Raw genomic sequence first — 22,375 nt, forward strand, 5'->3', positions numbered from 1 at the left:
CAAAGCACTAAAAAAACTATGGTAAGAGAAATTTTTAACGAAAATAATTAAACTAGAAAATTTAATTTCCTGATTCTAATAAAACCAATTTTTCGTTTAATATAGTATGAAAATTCTTCCATATTTAAACAATATAAAAGTATTAATTCAGTCTTCAAATTATGTAAATGTAATTATATTTTAAAAACAAAAATGAAAATAAGTATTCATGCTGAATTAAAATTTAGTGCCAGGTTAAAATAGAATAAAATTGTCAATTCCTATTCTGTCATCTTATGCATAAAAGAGAAAAGAAGCTTTTATGAATTATTTTATTCTGAATAGCTGGCAAATTTAATTAGACAAGTATAATTGGTTAACATTTTACTTATGAGAGTAGAATGTTCGTTGATGTATGAGAAATAAGTGAAAAAAAATAACGTTTACTATAGTTATTTAAAAAAAATTCTCGCATTTACAATTATAAGAACTAAAAATATGGTAAATTCAAGATTCGACACCTTTAATATTAATTTTAGTTTAAGTTTGGTGAGAAACAGCATATGTATTCAGGGAGTTCCGTAATAACATATTTCTGTTTTAACATATATTCCGTAATAACATATAACTTAAGAACATATTTTCCGAAGACTTATATGAGAAAAGTGCTATTTACGCCGGTGCTCACAAATAAACATTTACATTGAGAGAAACAGAGATGCTTCATTCTGAAAAAGGATAAATAAAATTAAGCAAAAATGTGTAAAAATAGTCCCTTGTTGATTATTTTCAGTTACTTTACACCATAGCTAATTGAACATTCGGTTCATTTGATCTGCACTGTAAAATAATGCGCACAAATAGAATGAAATAACTCCGAAACAAACAATAGTCAAATTTAAAAACCTTTTATACATTTAAAAGGGAAAGAGCTTTAATTAATTCTGATCAAAATGCAAAGTCTGAAAACTAATTTAGATAGTTAGGTATTTTATTTACGTCAAATTAGAGCTGCCCAATGGGCTAGTGGTGACGTTCTGGGAAATATCCATGATTTTGATCCGAAGAAATGCCTTCGCAATTTTCGTCCTCTGCAGAGAGGATGGCTCTCCCACTTTACTGGTGTGGCGGGATAAATGTGTGTCATAGATGTTCGCTGGTAGCTGTAAAGATCTAAACTAAGGATCTCCTTGATCATTGTAGGATGTTCTGTTGTTGCTGTTGTTACTCATCCCTCTTGTATAGGAAAGCCTACACCAGGTCCAAAAGGTACTCTCACCTGACAGCAACGAAAATATTCTCCTGCTCAACCAACAACTGCCTCCAGGAGGTGCTTAAACAATGAACAAAATGATCAATGACAAGGGAACAGGAGCATGGACAAAAAATCTTTTCCTCAATCAGAAATTTTATGCATTTCAAGTGACCACTTCTGAATCTTGTCAAGGCCAACTGTCGAGTCCTGAGGCCGCTGCATAGCATAGACAGATCCAAATTTTTTCAGCTAACCAGTAATAAACTGGTAGGAAGAATCAAGTTAAAAGTAAATTACTTTTGTGAAGAGAGTGGATTTCTGAAGCAGTTAGCTCAACAGAGTTGGTGATTGGAAGATCACAACCTATTCTAGTATCTGCAATCCCATTACCGTACACCCCAACGAGGGAAGATCTCCACTAGACATACTGATCTCATCAGGCTTTACGAGAGAAATACAAAAAAATCATGGTCAGGTTTATCATATATTTTCGGCCTTTTTTTAAGTATTGGATGACACTCCTACTGTCATTTAAAATCGAAATAGTACTACTATAATCAGTAGTAAGGCAAACTCAAGAGCTCTCCCAATAGCTAACCTAAATTTCTGACCTAAAAACTGAGCGAAAGTCAGTGTTACGGATTGGGTGCTCTAATGATTAAAATCTTATAGCTCACTACAAGGGAGGTTAGGAAGCTTTATATAGTGGTCGCTGCAATGACACACCATGACTTACCAGTTTCCAATTTCATTGGTACAGAGGATAGCAATTTAGAAATTATGGTCCCTATAACTTATTTTTTCTTTCATTTTTACTTATTTCACTATATCTTTAAAACATTTAATGAATGAAATGATGTGGTATTGCGGTGCAACTATACAAATCTTCTTAATTCTTCTTGGAGTGGGGCGTAAAACTATGGGGGTTAGAACATTTTACGACCATCCCGGAGGTCCTTTGTTCAATTCCTGCCTGAAGCTAACGAACTTTTCTCGCACGCGAGTTTGAGGTAATGCAATTTGCTCAAAAATGAGTAAATGTTGTATCAATTTTGAATGCGTGGGGTTTTCAAATTTAGTTACAATACATTAATTTCGAGTGATTTCGACAAATCTTTTCTCAATTTTGAGAAACCCTTTATTAAAGTGTTTAAAATCATTATAAATTGTTTTTGAGGTCAAAAGAAGGAGAAATTGAGGATTAAAATCCTCAAAACACTTTCATATGTTTAGTATGATGGAAAAGCATTTACCGTTTACTCTTTTCATCCTGAAATGAATTGATATTATGAATATTCTTCTGACATCAACATCTTTGTTCTTTCTCACATAAATGTTAACATGTATTGTCTTTTGACACTGTCTTTAAAAGACTTTTAAAATATGTAATTGTTGCGGTCTATACAGAACAACCTTTACATGCTATATGCACGCCTTCGTCTAAACAAGTGATTTTGAAGGTGGCTCTAAATGCAGGGGAACCCATGACTCAAGTCCTTTAATCTCCTTTTTAATGGAAGTTTAATAACCCGAACTAGCTCTTGAGTTGTACAAGTAGAAAACATACGGAAAACTGCTGGGATTAGTTCTACTGGAATTAAAATCTAACCAAGGTACTTGCTTAGAACAGTGCGCGAAAGAATAAACCGACCACCCTAAATAACTTTAGATTTAGTGGTTTGATCTTCACATTCTAGGATAATGTGTATTTTTCTTAATGGTTCAAGGGAATGACCTCTCATTCAATACTTAATATTCATTCAATAATTCATAAATAAAATAATAAAAAATAATAAATATTAACAAAAAAGTATTTCATTCAATACTTTTTGTTAATATTTATTATTTTTTACTATTTTACATAAAAATAGTTCAATAGTTCAATTTGAATTTAAAAGTCTACAATTTTATACATACTTTCAAAGAAGGCTTTTTAAATGACAAATACAAAATTTGAAAGAATGTGTAGAATCGATCGAATAGTTCCTGAGAAATGTAATTTTAATTGTGCAATTATTTTAAAATTTATTTTCTCAAAAACAAATTGACCAATTTTGCTCAAATTTCGTATTTTGCCATAAAAAATGTCATTTTTCAAAATGTAGTACAGAATTGCATACCTCACAATTCAAAATGTTTACGATTATATTTATATAAAATAATAAATATTTACTAAATGTTATATTTTAAACTGAATCATCTACGAATAAACGAAATTTATTCTTATGTGTAAATGTTTTTTAATTTACTTAAAAAGTTCTCGACATATGGTAAAATATGCAAAAAGTAAAATTAAAATTAAGGGGTCCAATCTTTGGACCACTCTCCTTACCAAACTATTATGACCATGTTTGCTAGATTGCAGGTTGGGATTAGATATCCAAATGCGTCAAAAAAAAAAAGGTTTGTTTACTCAGAGAAAGTATGATTTGTGTTTGATTCCGCTACTTAAAGTATCTTCTGTTCTAATTAATTAAACTATTTGAAGTCGCCTTTTTGAATCTTTCATATTGAGTCCTAGAACGTAAAGATCCGATCATTAGATCCAAAGTTAACCAGATTGGTCCATTTTTTATTCTAAGCACTGTACTTATACTAAAGTTTGAGCGATAAGGAGTATATTATGATACAGCCAGGAATAGTACAAGTCTAACTGATTTCGTAATTCAATTCCAGTACAAATTTCATTACCAATAATTCTCTTACGAATCTCTCGAGCAGATATTATATTCCCCTTTTTTCTAATAAATTACAGGAAATGAATATTTTTGTAAAAAAAAACATCAATTCTTAATTTAAAAATAGAAGTAAAAGCTGTTTGCAGCCAAATATATTCTACGAAACCGTATTTTTTTAAAAAACTTATTATGTCTTGATAATTTTGATTATATTTTAAAATGACTTCGCTGAAATCTTTAGTATACGCTTGGCTTAAACTATTTAAAACTAAAAACTGTTTTATTTTAATGAACTAACTAATGTATAAAAATGTAATATTCAAGTTGAATTTATTTCTTGGATAAAATAATATCATTAAGATAAGATAGACCTCTTTATGTTTTCGAGAAAATTTTAATCCCTGTATTAAAGCATAAAACTGCAGCACCATTTCGGACGAAAATGCTTTAGCATTCAAGTAAAATGTCCTAAAACTAATCTAGAGCTCTTGACTCGAGATACTCAAGGAAATCAACAAATGAATAAGATATAAAGGAAGAAAAAGATTAAGGCCGTTACATTCTTAGGGACCTGTTTTGCCATAAAACTTGTTGCAACAGTAAACATTTTTCTTCTCTTTAAGTTTGCACTTTAATGGTCTCCAGAAGACGGCGTAAATTTCAAAAACAGATCAAAATTTTACGGCGGTCATATAGTTTTGTACGGCCTTTTTAAATGTTATTAAAACAGTTGTACAGAAGGGTTACAAAACTTTGCTTAGAAGGAATTAGAAGCTAACGAATATTTTGAAATAAGTAAACTTAGTAGTCTTTGTTTCATTTTCAAGGAAAATAGTTTTTAACTTAGAGTCTGAGTTATTTCTAGATTGACAGCGAAAAGAAAATCATGATTGTAATAAAATGACAAATTACAAAAAATATTGACGAAAGAATTGGAAGTTAAAAATATTGTAAGATAATCAAAGATATTATTCTTTTTTCATACACTTGGAAAATCTCATTTAACTTATTTCTCAGTTATTTCTAGATTAGCGGCATAAAGTGCCGGTATAGTATGGTTGGCAAAATACTGGTCTCACGCTCGTCTGAACGGGAGTTCGAATCCAGGCAGCCAAAGACTTCGCGTGTATTAAGTGGTGACGTGGAGCACGTTAAATCTGCCAAGTCTCAAAGAAGTTCCCATGACAAATTATACCTGTTGTTACATTGTGATAGGAGATTGATCGTTCTCTGGTTCAGGTCAAAATTACGATCTGTGGATAAATTAATGGATGTATAAATGCTTCCACTCTATAAACGGGTGTGACGTATGAGTGTGGTAGAAGTCAAATAGATGGTACCATTGGAAAAAAAGAGCAATCACAGTCTTTGCCTTAATGACAAACAACAACAACAGCAACGATGTAAAGTAAAATCGTAATGTTATTTAATAACAAAACCCACAAAATTATAAAAATTACTATTTATAAAAAATGAAATAAAAAACATGGAATTGAGATTAAATGTATTTTTAATTTTTTTAGGAAAATAGATTTATATAAAGGAATTTCCCTTTTATAAGTCAAAGTGTTCTCTATGGCCCTTATTTCAGAATATTTCAGACTAATCAAACTTAGTATTCTTTCATTCACTTAACTTGAACCTTACGGCTCAGTCATTATGAAAAAAAAATAGCGAAATAGAAGTTATATATCAATTTGATTTGATCTGGATCATCAAATAGTGGCCCTTCACCTTATCTGAGACGTTGCAATAAGCCTAACAAGCCTATTTTGAGGTTTTGTTTATAAATATTATTTTTGAGGTTTAAATATTAGGTTTGAGGGTCAGATTTTTAATAGAGATTTTGTCGTTAATGTTAAGCTAATTTTTAATAAAGACTTTCTTTTCTCAATGTTTATACAGGGTTATTCATAATTCCCTCCGGTGTTTCGATGCGTTATAGTAAAAAAACGAGAACGAATATGGCAAAAAAGAACATACGAAATTATTCCGAAAGTATTCAAGTTTTAATTTAAGCAGTTGCCCGTAGATGGCAGTAACATATACCATTGAAGCCAGTTGTAGTAAAGAAAAATGGCGTTTACAGGCGGAGGGAATTATGAATGTCGTAATCCCAATCATTTAGTAACTTTTTATATCAGCTTTTGCGAAGATTCGAAAAATGTATATTAAAAACAATGCGAAACACCTTATAATTGATACATGGTTCTGCGTACCAACAAATTTCAAAGTAATTAATTAAAATTTATTTGCAAATGTTATCGAATTGTGTTACTGAATCGTGTTACATAAAAATATGTATAGAGATAAACATACTGTTTAAGAATAGTAAAATGTCTCTAAGTTCTCTTTGCGCAATTTTTTCTAATTATTCAACTTAAAGACATACAATTTATACAGTTCTATTATTTCCCGTAAACTATTTCAGCACAATTATACTTAAAGATAAATGTTTAATCTCTTGAAAAGCACTTTGGATAAACTTCAACTTTATTTTCATTATTTATCCATGCTTAAAATGCTAGGAAAGCACTTCATTTATTCTTTAAAACGCTCGTATTTCCCGACAAATCTAAGTTTGTAGAGATTCATAATATAATCTTAATGAAAGCACTTGCAACCTTATTAGCATGATTTGGTGAGTTCGCTCAAATTAGAAGTGTTTCAACTGAATTTTATAACATACATTCTCTATTACAATAGCTATGATGCAACGCTTGACATTAATTTAGTTGTGTAATAAAAATTCCGTCTTATGTAAACAGAGTGTACCGAGTTTATCTTTTCGACTTTGAAATGAAACAAACAATATAGTTAAAGTCTGATGCTTACAAATTTTACAGAAGCAAATTATAATTTTAGGTAATTAATTTTTTTTACACAGTTTTCTGATTTGTTTAGTTTTTCAGAATTCTTATTCGTGTAAAATGCCAGAAATAAAACTAGCAATCAAATTCTACCCGAGAATGATGCAAAATATTTAAAACGAATTTTCAATTTTAATGTCACGAAACTGTGACAGAAAAAAACGCTGATAAGTGCTCAAACAAAAAGGAACAGTCTAAATTGCTTTTAATCTAATGATTGGATTATTAATCATCTAGGACTCAAAAACTAAATTTTTTTTAAAAAAGGTAAAAAGGTCGTATTTTTTTACTATTCAACTGATTTTGTTCAAGTTCACATATATTTATTCATTTATACTCATATTCATTTATATTATTATTATTCATTCATTTTACCATATAAAAGGACATGTTTTAAAATTATGTAAAAATTTGTCTAGTTCTTACTATTCACATTATTTTCGACTATTAATATTTAATATTATTTTATTAATTTAAATGAATGATTAAAAAAATATTGTTAAAACATATTATTTGTATTGAGATATTTTTAGATTATCGAGTTTTACAATTGAGTGCAAAGTTTTTTTAAATTCCCTTAAAATATTTTCGATTTTGAAATACGCACAAAATAAGATTAACATTAAAGGGTTCAAACTTTCGACCACTCTCATAACTAAACTACGGCCTTCCTCCATATTTTGAAAGTCAGTAACCCAAATCCGTCAAAGAAGAGTTGTGTTGATTCAGAAAAAATAAATTTTTGTGTCTTTCGTTAACTTAAAATATCGTCTGCTTTAATTGATTAGAGCATTTGAGATCACTCCCGTGATTCATTAAATTTGTGTCTTAGTACGTGAAAATCCGATCTTTATATCAAAGGTTATTCAGGGTGTTTTGTTTTTTGCGTACTGTACACGAAATTATTGCTTAGAGTACTAATATTTATGAGGAGTAGCGCTGGAAAATAATGTTTCCGTTGTAAAAAGTTTTGTTCTTCACTCATAAAAACTTCACTTGCTATTAAGACCTGTTCATATAATTTTTTTTTCCAATTTTTTAACGGCAGACACTAAACTGATTGTTCTTCGCTATGGAAGGTGCCGGAAATGCTTCCGGAAGTGATAAATAATAGAACTTATCATTTCCACAATTCTCGGTTGATTGAGGTATGGGGAAAAATTACCCATGTTATACCACGTTCAGTCAAATGTTCCAATGGGATTAAGTGTGGATTTTGAGCAGGCCAAGGAAGACATTTTTTTATGTCGTGAGCTGATTAGAGAAACCGATTCTCCGTAAGATGTTGATGTCATTTGTTAGGCTTATTGCAACGAGCTTTGTTGGGAACATTGCAATGAACCGGAGTATGTAATTAGTCGACAACTTAATACCACTGCTTGACAGTGACTGTAGCATTAGATGGTGCTTAGTCACGGGGAAGGCAACATTTTGAAATTCCACGAATTTGCCAGATGGCAGAAAAAAACCCGAATATCTAAAATTATCATGTGGGCGTCAGCATTCTATTTACCTGGAACAAAAAGCAAAGGTACTACAGTACCACAAAAAACATGCCCGAAAATGATGTCGAATATTTTACTTTACAACCATCGTTGAACAACCGAAAATTAATGTTCAACTCAGTAGCCTTGTGATTTTGAACCCAATGCAGAAGACAAAGGAGATTCTGGGTCAAGTATTGGGAGAAATTTGTCTTCGTGGAGGACGTTTTGATGGAGCTAACCTGAATTTGCGTTACATGGAGAGGAAAACCACGTAAACCTCCGAGAGTTAGCCTGACGGCAAGGGGATTCTAATCCATAATCCGTCTATAAGTGAGGATATTTCACGTCAGCATTGGGCGGTACGAGCCGGGTGTTAAATTCGAAGCGACAAGATATTGCTAGGATTCGATTCCGGTACACCTCATTGAAAAACGAGCTCTATATCTCCTGAGCCACAACTGTTCGCAATGTACGATATGCAAATCTGTTGGTGTCCAGTCGTAATTATAGGATAAAGTATTCGAATGTAAATGATAAATGCATGATGAAATAAGTGTTTTTTACCTTGTGTAATTGCTTTTTATTTTGTTTACTGAAAGTACGGATCTTTATATCAAGTTGTGTTCAAATGTTTCTAATATACTTTTCTTCATTGCCTAATTTGACGATAAGTGTGTCGTAATTTTCCTTACTGCTAGAGAGTCCTGCTTTTGCAAGTCTTGCAATTCTTTAATTATTTCTTCTTACAATTATTTAATTATATGTGTTTTGTTTTTATATTTAAGAAACATGAAGTAAAATGTAATTGATAGTTTTTTTGTTAACATTTCTAGTCCTGTTTTAAATCATTGAAATCAAAATTTTAAGTTTATTTTAGTCTCTTTTTTTCTGAACTTTTCAATTTTTTTAGCCTAATCTATCTGAGATATGTTTAAAATGAGAAATGTTTGTTAGGTTTTATAACATTCTTAAAACATTATTTTAATCTTTATTAGGCTACAGCCAGATGTTTCACAGCCAGTATCTCAGATTCCGCCATGAGCCTCCGAATAGAGTTGATTTTTCAAATTCCAGCGGAAAAACAGTACTTTGCAGTGCTGAAGGCAATCCAATACCAACAGTTCGATGGACGAAGCAAGATGGAGAAAATCTTGAAGAATTGCCAGGGCTTCGGTACACACGTCACGACGGATCTTTAGTATTTGAGCCATTTTCAAGCGAAGAATACAGAGCTGATATCCACGCATCAGTATACAGATGCGAGGCTTCAAATAGATTGGGCATTATCGGGTCTAGAGATGTCCATGTACGAGCCAGTAAGTTAAAACATGAAAATTACTGTTTTTTAATGTTTTTGAAAGCTAAGCCATAAAAATTACTGTTTTCGTTTTATTTGTAAATTAAAACATAAAAATTACTGCTTCTGATGATTTTGTAAGCTAAAAAAACCCTTACTCATTTTAATGTAAGTTAAAACATAAAATTACTGGTCTTTAATTGTTTAGTAAGTTGAAACAAAAAAATGACTGGTTTTAATGTTTTTGTAAGTTAAATCATAAAAATCACTAGTTTTAGTATTTTAGTAAGTTGAAACAAAAAATGACTCGTTTTAATGTTTTTGTAAGTTAAAGCATAAAAATAACTGTTTTTTAATGTTTTTGAAAGCTAAGCCATAAAAATTACTGTTTTTGTTTTATTTGTAGGTTAAAACATAAAAATTACTGCTTCTGATGTTTTTGTAAGTTGAAAAATGCTTACTCATTTTGATGTAAGTTAAAACATAAAAATTACTGGTCTTTAATTGTTTAGTAAGTTAAAACAAAAAAATGACTGGTTTTAATGCTTTTGTAAGTTAAAGCATAAAAATGACTGTTTTTCAGTAAGTTAAAACATAAATATGACTGTTTTCTAGTGTTTCAGAAAGTTAAAACATAAAAATAGTTTTTTTTTAGAGTTTCTGTAAGTTAAAACATAAATATAACTGTTTTTTAGTGTTTTAGCAAGTTAAAACACAAAAATTATCGGTCTTTAATGCTTTTGCTAGGTAAAACATAAAAATTACTAGTTTTCAGTATTTTACAGAGATAAAACATCAAAAATTACAAGTAGTTGCTACCAGAGGGTTCTAAAACTTTTCTTAATTTGCAACTTTATAATGAAGTATTTGGAACCGTTTTGCAAAACAGGTAGCTATTTTTGAATTAAAAATGATGCTGGTTGAAAAAGTAAATTTTATTTTTCGACAAATATTTAATTAAAGAAAAGAAATTTTTTTTAACATTATTTAACTAGATTTTAAAGGAAAACGCGGTTTAAAATTTGTAAGTGGGTTTTCTTTTCAAATTGTCAAATATGATCAATTAAATTGTATTTCAACGCATTTTTAGTTAAAAATAATTGAAATTAATTTTCAAAACGGACTTTTTTTTCAGATTTGATTTTTAATGAAACATGTTATAAACTTGAACCTATGTTGAAATTTATCTTAAACGTTTAGAATAAAACATAACGTTAAACATAATGGTTTTCAATACAAATCTTGTTTTATGAAAACGTTTGCTAAATATATTTAAATTAAATAACTGTAGAAAAAATAGTGTAATAAGTATGTATAATGTCGTGTGCCATTGGTAAATGAACACTTTAATTTCATGGTAAAACTACCATGTATAGTAATAACATTTCTGGTTAAACGGAACATAGTTCTGGTTATTAAAAACGAAATTTGAACCAGTTATTTGATAATTTTTTCAGCATAATTTTTTCAACCAGAATTTCTGTTAAGCCGCTACGGCTTAACAGAAATTCTGGTTTTCAAAATTATAGTTCTTATTAACATACATTTAGTAAAAAATACAAACTAAAATTAAATTTCATTCTTTAACCAAATAAATTTTATGCCATTCTCTTAGGTATCATGATAAAATTACGAAATTTTACAATATTTAAGAAATTTTATCACACATCTTAAAATCATGCTTTATTGTTGTTGTTGACGTATGACTGCTTAGGCAGAGTGGGTGCGATTGCTCTTGTTTTCCAGTGGCGCCATCTATGGCCAAGAATTTGACTTCTGCCACACTAAACATATCAACAAAGTACTCGGATGTAAAATACCGAGCTCTTTGGTTTTTCCATAGAGCCAGAAACACGGAAATTTTAGGATATTCAGTTATTTTTTACCATATTTTTTCTCTGTGTTCTATGTTTTATACAAATAGAATATTGATTCACTGAAATACTTCTAATTTTGCAAGATTCTTTCTCTTCCTTCTTATTTGTACACCTCGTTCTTATCTCTTCCTTCTTATTTGTACACCTCATTCTTATCTCTTCCTTCTTATTAGTATATCTTCCTACTTATTGTAACACTCAATGCAAGCAAATAGTTTGAAATCAAAATTTATTGATGTTATTGTATACATTTTTTGCAGTTGTTCTACAAAATTACGAAATTCATCTTGTTAACGACTTCGTAATTAAAGGAAATATGGCACTCCTGCGATGTACAGTACCAAGTTATGTAACTGATTATGTGAAAGTAACATCTTGGGAACGAAGTGATGGATTCTTAATCACTCCTGGAATAATCAGTGGTGAGTTCCTTATAAACAGTTTTCACATTAAAGCGTAGAGGAAGTTTAAAATAAGAGTTTAATGACATGATAATTATGTTGATTGTATTAAAATAAAAGGGAGATTTTTAAAATTTACGTCAGCATCCGTGCACACCCGTAAGTAAGATTTCAAGTCATTGCGCATGTATCAGTTCTGGTAAAATGCGCATGAGCCCATGAAAAAATATCAAATTTACGTAAGTTGTTGTTGTTAATTTACGTCGTACTAGAGCAGAGCAATGGGCTATTGGCGACGGTCTGGGAAACATACCGGAGGATGATCCGAAGACATGCCATCACAATTTTGATCCTCTGCGGAGGGGATGGCACCCCCGCTTCGGTAGCCCGACGACCTGCGCGCGAAGTCGAGCACTTTACGGTAGAACAGTTTAATGAGGACCAATACCGCACACCCTCGGTCCCTACGCAGACTGATCCAAGTGGTCACCCACCCGCACACTGACCGTAGCCAGTGGTGCTTGACTTCGGTGATCTTCTGGGAACCATGTCTTAACGATCAGTCCACTGCGGGACAAATTTACGTAAGTGAAAATAAGAGATTTTGCAAAAATCTGTAAGTTAAAAACGCTAACGTAGTGGAATATCATTTTAACTTTGACCACAAAATCAAAAAAAAACATTTACAAACTATTTCTTTTATGCTATGGAATACGATTCAAGATGCTTTGCTGAACGTAAAACTGCGGATCTGAGAGCAGACAAATTTGGCATATTATAGATTTTGATGAATCCAATGATAATGAATGAAGCTTATTATTATTTTAAAAAAATATTATTGAACTTCTGTTGATTATTTAACTTCTTTTAACTGAATTGCATAGTTCAAATAAATAAAATTTATAATGTTGTAATAGCTGACAAATATCTAGTTTCTTTTTTAACTAGACGAAGCCTTGCTGACATTTAACAGCCATAAACATCTTGCTAAAAGCCTTGTCTTTGTAGCGTAAATCACGCCAAAATGACGCAAAGATGGGTAGCATCTAAAATCAAAGCGCGCATGCGCTGTTCCTTCAGTCTTACGTACATGAGCGTATGGAAGGCAATGTAAAAATGCGAAATGTCTTGAAATCATAGTATTAAATTTTAAAATAAAGAACCGCTGTCTTTGAAAATTTTCCAAAGAACGCCTTTTACTTCATAATTCAAAAATTACTAGGATAATTTTGCACATTTCTGAAATATTAAGAAAATTTTAAGCAATATTCTGCGATTAAAACTTCCTTGTTGTGTTCATTAGTTTTTGAGCAGTTTTATGCCAGTTATTGAGTTATTATCTTATTCAGTTTAGCGTCAACGCTATTAACAAGGGGATTATTATGTCTTCATTGTTAAGTATTCTTGTGTCTGAGAGCGAGCATGATGCCTATCTCCATTTAAAAAAATAATCAATTTTATGATTAAGTAATATATACTGATGCGTTTTTAAACCTCCAATTTAATTTAAAATTTAATTCAACGGCATAATTTCATATCAGAATATGATGAATTATATTAAAATAAAGACCAGATTATTTTGATGAAAAAAAAAACATTGGAAAAAATTAAAAATAAAATAGAGTTATGAGTTTTTATCTTTTTTGTAAAGAACATGACAGAATAAGAGAATTACGGCAATGAGGTAATTTTTTCGGAAGAGAATTTAAAATTTTTTAAATGGGGTTCGTTCATTAAGAGTCCCTTCCTCTCCAAACCGAACTTAAATGTCAAGGAGAAGACGAGGAGGGAGTATTCTAAGTATACCTTAAATCCTTTTTATTTAATTCTAACAAATAAACTGTTGGTTGATATTTACTCCATTTGGCTGTATCTTTCGATACATATGAAATGCAAAGCCATCGCCCAATCCAAAACTGAAATGCATAGCGTGCGGTATTTTCTATTCTCTATTAATTTTTTGTGACAAAAATAAGCCAATGCTATTCTGAATTCCACAGTTTTCAATGGGTAGTTAAATAGTTACCTGTTTTTGGATTTTTGATAGCATCTTTGTATCTTTGTTTTTAAGCAATTAGTGTTGAAAGAATTTTTGCGCGTCGCTCAAAAAGGTTTTCTTCAGTTTAAACTGTAATAAATCTTTTTTTAAAGAAAATCTAGTAAAAAAAAAAGTTTTTTTTTTTAAAAAAAAAATCTAAAAACTGAGAAACGTTTAGTTTTAAATTACTTAATGAAAATCACAATACCCGTAATTTTATTATTTAAATTTCTAATTAAAAATTCTTGGAAGTTCTAAAAATTATCATTCGCTTGTTTTTCTAATCTAATAAAGTAACCCCCTTTATTTCTAAAGCTATTGTGCAGTCTAATAATACTATATAATAAGTTTAAGTACAAAAAAACCAAGAAAATACTAATAAAAAATATACCCCAAAATTCAAGAGGGTATACAAGGGAACAGGACCTTTAAAAGTCGCTCTCTTGAAAAAAAAAATGGACACAGTTTTTACTATTTTTGAATTCAGTAGCTTCATACAACAAACAATTTTTATGCTTGAAACATATAAAGTAAAGAATAATTTCCTCAGCTAGAAAACGTAAATTTTAATATTAGCTAATATCTAAATGAATATCGGTTATATTTAGATTTTATTTTTTAAAACTTCTTTTAACATTGATTCAAATAAACTTTTTATGACATTTATCGTTTATAACATTTAAAATTCTTGCTTTAATATTATACATTTATAAAGCTTTGGAAAACTTTCGCAGAATACTATAAAAAAAAAAGATTTAAAGCGCTAAAATCAGTTTGAGAATTTAAATGAAATATTTATGCAAAACTTCTCAAAGATCAAATATTCAACTTAAAAAGGTTCAGTTACAGTTTTGATTTGAATCTGTTTTCCATATATTTAATGAAAAACTCTCTCATGCGTGGATGTATTTTTTTTTAATTGAATCAGAAAATTTTTTTATTTAGTACTGAAAATATTAAAAAAGTTACATGCCTTCTTATTCTTCCAGTTTTGTTATTATGAAAAAAAATGCAGAATATTTATTCCATTACGAAAAGTACATTTTAACCAAATGCTTTTTTTAATTCTTATTACAATTTCATTCGTAAATGAATTTTATTAAACTAAGGACCTCTTAAGAATTTCTTCAAATTTATTTAAAGCTATTTTTGTTCCTGTAAGAGGAGAGAAATATAGATACTTCTTTCAAATGTATTAAAATTCTTGGAAATAAATACACGAAATATTATTGAAAAATTGCTTGCTAAATTCATTATAAAGTAGATTTGACAATTAACTATAGATGCTTTCACGGGCTCGATGCAAGAGAGTATATTTAGGAAGAATGATTCGAGAAATCGTAAACAATGCATACGTAGCTGAAGCCGAACGGTTTAAAATATATCCTTTTGAATGTTTGTTTAAGTAAAACGTTTCTAAGCTGTTGTAAGATCACTGTAAGAGTTTAATTAAAAAATTACTAGTTTTTGGTGCGTAATAATAGTGAAGTAAATTTGTTTATGTATTATAATTAATAGATTGAAATATTTGGTATATGTACTAATAATTGGATATAGTCATGATTAAAAAGGTTAAATGATAGGAATGTCGTGATAAAACAAATTAAGGCCGAAATATATAAAAGGTAAATTAATTAAATTGAAGGGGAATGTGATCGTTAAGGAAAGTGGTAGTACAATGCTAATGTGGGATAACAATAACCCAATAGGTTCAAAGGGTCACAAAGTGTGAGGTTTGAACAAATTGGATGATTTGGTATCACCAACTTTAGAATAAGGGTGAAAACTAAGAAAATTAAAGATTATTGGTAAATACGATAAAGTCATGCTATATCCAAACAATATATGATTTAATACAGTAAGCTGATGTTTCCAATAAGAAAAACTAATGAATTCACATACATGCATGCATGCCCATAACAATAATTGAAAGGTACTCACCCTGTACACACAGGACATGACAAATCATGAAAATAGAGGCAAATAAATTCTCCAGCACAAGATTAAATTATTAACATATCATTTTATTTAGAACATACATCTTTCACCACATCTACCAACACAAGAAAGGCATTTTATTGAAATGGGTGACGGGAGAATTAAAACACAGAAGGCGTTATAGATAAATGTTAATTATAAAAGAACGAGTAATTTAGAGGTTAAAATAAATATGGAAAGAAAGCTTCAATTCGAGAAGGTTTTTCTTATGTCAAAGAAAATTAAAGGTATAAAATTTTGATTTTAAATTTACAGAATTTGATTAGAGATATGGATTTAATTTAAGATAAAGGTTAAGAAAAAAAATAAAAAGGAATCCCTCGATACGGACCGAAGTCCGCATCTCGGAAAAAAAGGAACCAGCAAGAAGGAAAAACCAACAGAGAATGTTTTCAAAAAGTGACTTAAAAATTCCTTAACTGGGGTAGACCAGAAAAACTACGACCAATTAAAATTAAAGAGGCGGAGAGTTTGAAATTTAAAGTAAAGGGATTGGCTAGTTAGCCCCCCTAAAATTAAAAGAGGAAAAAGAAAGGCGTGAATAGAGGGGTTGGTTGACTTTCCCCACAGGAAGTGCGATGACCGCAACGACCATGAGAAAGGTCACCAAGAAAGTTAAAAAGATTGCTAAAATAAAAAAAGGAATAACGTTTAAAGAAAAATTAAAGCATAGGTAAAATTAGATATTAATTTGTCACTTTACATAAAGTGTAAATGTGACAATCACCTAATAGTAATAATTCAAAACTGTAAACAAATAGGTTAGAAAAAAGTATTGTCGTTTTATTTATTTTAAAGGGCAAGATTCTGTTCTACTTTTGTATGTCTTATTTAGCTTTCAGCTAGTAAAAGCTGACATTTATGTTTCTTTAATAATATTTTTTTTCAAAATTGCTATTTTAGAGCCGCGATGGCTTAGGGGATAGACCGTTCGCCTTCCAATGAGGTGAACCGGGGTTTGATCCCGGCGATGGCTGGTCGATACGAATTCCGCATCCGGCTAGCACCGACCACAGTGCTGACGAGAAATGCCCTAAATATCCCGTAGGCGGATCATGGGTTAGAGTTCCCTTGCCGTCAGGCTACCCGTGGGAGGTTCTCGAGGTCTTCCTCTCCATGTAACGCAAATGTGGGTTAGTTCCTTCAAAAAGTTTCCATCGAAAGAAAATTTCTCCCAATACTTGATCCAGGAGTTCCCTTGTCTTCTGGATTGGGTTCAAAATTCCAAGGTCACGGAGTTGAACGTTAGCAGTAGTAAATCCAAAAATTGGGTCAGCTGCTCAACGACCATCACAGAAGGGAAGAAGAAAACACAATCTGTGAGCTTTTAATTTTGGACACAGCTTAAAATGTGTAATTAAGAAAGTGGACGCAGCCATTAATTCAATTTTCAATTTTCTATTATGACTATTTTATTTTATAACCATCTAAGATATGCAAAACAATTTAAATGATTTCAAAATTTAATAAATTTAAATGTATGCATTATGAAATGGTAATGAAAACATGTAATAATGTTCTGTAATATTTGAAATACTGCGAAAATTATTTTTTTATTAGCATAATTTAATTTTCTAATAATGAATGTTTAAACTTTAGTAAATTATATTAAACTGTAATATTACCACCTTTGAAAGCTTTATCTCTATTTTCATCTTTTAGCCAAATACGGAATGCTAGACAATGGAAACCTGTATATACAGGATGCAATTGAACATGACGGATCCTACAGCTTCCGATGTCATACGGAAAATGAAATTACAAAGGAAAAAAGATCAAGTGAGGATTATTCCCGAATTATCGTTACAGGTAAACTACATTATTAAATTCAAATTCAATTTAATTTCAATTTCAAATTCAATAAATTCAATTTCAAAATCAATATATTCAATTTCAAATACGATGAACTCCATTTAAATTTAAGATAAGATAAAGATAAAGATAAAGAAGAATAAAAAATAAAAATATTGATAAATATATAAGAATGAATAAATAATAAATAACTTAAAATCATTAATTTTTGAAGGAATTAACTAGTATAAGTACATTTTGTAATCTTTTGCCAATATTTCAAATTCACTTCTTTTGTTCCGGAATATGGAAAACACGCAAACGTTGAAATCTATATTAAGATCAATGAATGCGGTTTTTAAGACTTGTGGTCTAAAATGTTTTCTATAATCACAATCTGGTAGTCACAATCTGGAAAATATGATCCCCATAGTTCGGTCAGGAGTGCAATTCAAAGTTTGGATCCCTTAATGTTAATTTTAATTTTTGCATCTTTCGCCACTGCTAGAGAACTTTTTAAGTGCATTTAAAAAAATTTGCACACAATTATAAAATTCGCTTATCCAAAGATAATTCCATGTAAAAATTATTATTTCATTAAGTGATAGTCGAAAGCATTTGTATTGTGGGGTAAAAATTTTTTGCATCATTTTAAAACATGTAATTTTACATGGCAAAATACAAATTTCGAGCGACATCAAATGAATAGTTTCTGAGAAATCGAATTTAAAAAGTTTTATTTATAAAATTCGATGGGTGGTCCGTTTTTTTCTTTAATTTTTCTAAAATTTTTTTTGAGCTCACTGTACTTTTTGAGCTCACTGTAATTTTACATGGCAATATACAAATTTCTAATGACATCAGATGAATAGTTTCTACGAAATTGAATTTATAAAGTCTTTTATATAAAATTCCATGGATGGTCCGTTTTTTTTTCTTGGAGCATTGTACTTCTATTTTTAAAAGGATATATTGTTAAATTTTAACCGAAGACATTTCGAATAGGATACTTTTTAATACCTTTTTGATAACAAATATTTTAGAATTTTATTTTTTTTCCTGTTTTTCCTTTTAGAGCCTCATCATGAAATACCTCCAAGAATCGCTGTTAAATTAAAAATTGTGAAAGTGTCCAGTGGTCATCGGGCTACTTTATCTTGCATTGCTCAAGGATTCCCACCTCCGACCTATCGTTGGCAAAAAGCTAGTGAAGATATACGGCTTTTTCCTGATCATTCCGTATCTGTTAGTCAGGAAGGAGGAGTACTTATTTTCCATAAAGCACAGCGGAATGATTCAGGATTATATAAATGTCACGCTGTCAATGGCGTAGGAGAAGATACTGTTGATACTGAACTGGTCGTAGAGGGTACGTCACATTTTAACCATTTATAATATTCATTTTTCTTATACACTGTTAGAATTTTTCTCTCTCTAAAACTATGGTAAAATAACCTGCAGCAATCTGTTCAATCAATTAACCGTAAAGTTTACGGTAAAGAACTTTTTTTTTACCTTAACGGTTTTATAGTCGTTTACAACTAGTATGATTGCAAAAATGGTTAGATAATAAACATAAACAGTTTAAAAAAAACTTTAAAAAGGTAACGGGCATTGGAGAGTATAGATCACGGGAAACTCTTCAAGTTGTGAAGGGAATACTACATTGTCAGCGCTGAGACTCAAACTCCAGTTCTGGCGGCCACGGGACTGACAGATTTACCGTCTCTGCTATAATATGCACGCAACTACAAGGAACTAAGGGGGCTTCAATAGGTGGGATTAGTTGGTACGATAAAGTTCTGATTATTTAACAGTATAAGGTGGAAGCAGATAATTAACTGTTTTCTCACAGTTAACAGTCTGAATATCATCTTACGGTTACTTGACTTTTTTGCTTGAATATGGTAAAATAACAATTAAATAAATTGTCATGTAACCATTTTTCCTAGAAATTTCTACCATTCCCGAAGATTTTTAAATAATTCCGACTGCGACTTGTAAAAAGTAACTCATCCAAATCAGTTTTATAACCCGAAGGGTTTGTTTTGAAAAGTTACCCATTTTTAAGATGTTGAATACAATGAAAATTTAAGAAAATCATCTGATACCAACTAAGGTTTAAATTCAGGTTATCTGATTTTACATTATAATCAATTAATTATCATGTAATTAATTTATTGTCGTGTAATAAACATAATATTTAGGTACATAAGCTTGGCATAATATTGATCATATTGACCACATAATATTGATCACAATATGCTTGGCAGAAAACATTTTTCCTTTAATACCAAGCAGTTTCAGTGATTAAACTTGGTAGACTGAATAGTCATGTAACTATGGTGCTTCACATAAATGTTTTTTTCTCACATTTTAGTTAAAAATAAGCATATCACGGTACAAATAAATATATAATATTGGAGTATTTTAATTTTTTTAAATTTTATAATCATTGCTGAAAAGCTGACCCAAATTTGCTTTCACAACAACCATTGTTCAACTCCGTATCCCTGTAATTTTGAACCCTATCAAGAAGACACATGAACTCCTTTATTACTACCCCAGAGGTATTGATTTGATATGGGAACCTGGAGTACTTTGTCACCTAGACGGATTTGATTGTGCTCCAGTCACCATTTAATAAGTGGGGATTCTTTTGCCGGCTGGATTCAAACTCCCAGACTCACAAAGAAGAGTCCAGCGCCCTACCTTCGAGGCTGTCCCGACCGCAATATTGGGGCATTTGTGGCCAAAATATGCTTGGTAGAAAACATTTTTTTAACTACTAATGTGGATTAATTATATGCAGAGCCTTAACTTCTATGAGGCGCTAACCTAAATTGGGCTGTTGTAAAAATGTTTTTACTAATTAGAAAAATATCTAGTATTCACTAAAGTGAATACCATCTTTTTTGCAGAGTTTATTCATGCTTCATTAGTCCCAGCTGAGCAACGACTTGAAATAGGAGCCACCGCCACACTGAATTGTTCGGTAATTGGGAACCCTACTGGAATTGTGTTTTGGAAGAAGGATATGAATGCGTTGTCTCCAAGTCAAAGAGCCCATTTCCCCAATCCCTACCAATTGAAAATTAGACAAATAAGACGGCAAGATGCTGGAATGTATCAGTGCTTTGTACGGAGAGAGACCTTCTCTTCTCAAGCATCTGCAAGGCTAATTATTGGTGGTAAGTCTTAAGGCTAATTACTGGTGGTAAGTTTTACGGCTAATTATTGGTGTTAAGTTTTAAGCCTAATTATTGGTTGTGAGTACACAGTTAAAAAATTTAAAACTTTTTCAGTCACAGCATTGTTAAAATTTTGTTATACCTATCAATATGGTGTTAAAATGAACCAGAATAATGTACAGTCCCCGGCCAAATTATTAGAGTCACCATAAGATTAATAAATCTTGATTATCTGGTGATACTATACAGCTTTATTGTTCTTACGCGACTGAAACCGGTTTGCATTTGTTTACGTTCGCGTATCAATTGTTTAAATTAGAATATATATTTAACAAAAATCCGATGATTGTATAAATTAGATGATACGTAAAATAAATATAGAATAATTATTATATCAGGTATTATATTAGTATAATATAATAATTAGACCAAATTATTCGACACACTGTAGTGTTTTAATGATTGCATGTTTTGCACGAGTTTATACGCAATACTTATGTATTTAAACAGACGTGTAATGGGTTTTTATTCAGGAGATTTTTTATATACATCCTATTTGTGTTTATTTTTAACGTATTGCATTACAATGTTAGGCAATTAATGCACGAACATAAACAAGTGCAAACCGGTTTCAGCAGCGTGAAAACAATAATGCTGTATAGTATCACTTGATAATTAAGATTTTTACATAGAATCTTTAATTATTTGTCTAATAATTGGGCCAGGAACTTAATCATAAACGTAAATTATAACGGAAAAAAGCTTAATTTATCACGCTTTTAAATTTTTAACAAATTTGCACGATGTTATGCTGATATAAGGATATAACTTTGATTATGTTGACTAGATTTTTCTAAGACAGTAGTATATAACATTTATGAAATGCATCTAACGATTGAAAATTATACAATATAATAGTTATAGTTAAAAGCATTGCTATATGTTCAAATCAATAAAATCGTAGATATACATCGTAGATCTAGCCGGAAAAATCCTTTTTCTTATAACAAAATGTGTGTCTTTAATTTTTTATGTATTTCAAATAAAATGTTTTTGCGTTGAACATTTGAATTTTTTTTCAAGTTTTATTTTATTCCGATATTCAGATTTTTTCCTTTTTATCAAGTTTAAACAACAAAGGAGGAAAAATAAACTGTTAAAATAATTTCATTCCACTTAGTATTTAAGAAGTTAATTTAAAAATCGAAAGAATTCCCTCCAATTCTAAAATTTTTCTGTAGTCTTTAAGAAATCTATTGTAATTAAATATTATTATTATAATTTTATTGCTTAATAATGTTTATTTAATAATAAGTTTTTGCGTTATAATAAATGGAAAGGTAATGCACTTCAAATGATAATAATGAGGAATTGCATGATGATTATGAGTATAAAAATGCTTATTAAAATAAAATTCTTTTCTTGCTGTGATTTTACTTTTTTATTAAAAATAATAATAGTTCAACTGTACCTAAACCATAAAAATAGTAGAACTATACTCTTCTGTTATTTA

General features: G+C 30.3%; 1 protein-coding gene across 1 annotated transcript in view; it reads left to right on the forward strand.

Moving 5' to 3' along the window:
* The window catches only part of LOC107444219 (cell adhesion molecule Dscam1), a 107,842-nt gene that overhangs the window by 29,555 nt on the left and 55,912 nt on the right, over positions 1–22,375 (forward strand). Inside the window, exons 2-6 of the mRNA XM_071184000.2 lie at positions 9,265–9,585; positions 11,704–11,865; positions 17,543–17,689; positions 18,747–19,040; positions 20,593–20,862. Of these exons, the coding sequence (XP_071040101.2) occupies positions 9,265–9,585; positions 11,704–11,865; positions 17,543–17,689; positions 18,747–19,040; positions 20,593–20,862 (1,194 nt within the window). The remainder of the gene's footprint in view (positions 1–9,264; positions 9,586–11,703; positions 11,866–17,542; positions 17,690–18,746; positions 19,041–20,592; positions 20,863–22,375) is intronic.

The sequence above is a fragment of the Parasteatoda tepidariorum genome, chromosome 10 (assembly GCF_982258835.1).
Source record: "Parasteatoda tepidariorum strain Cologne lab strain chromosome 10, Ptep-v5.0, whole genome shotgun sequence".
In the NCBI taxonomy this organism is placed as follows: domain Eukaryota; kingdom Metazoa; phylum Arthropoda; class Arachnida; order Araneae; family Theridiidae; genus Parasteatoda; species Parasteatoda tepidariorum.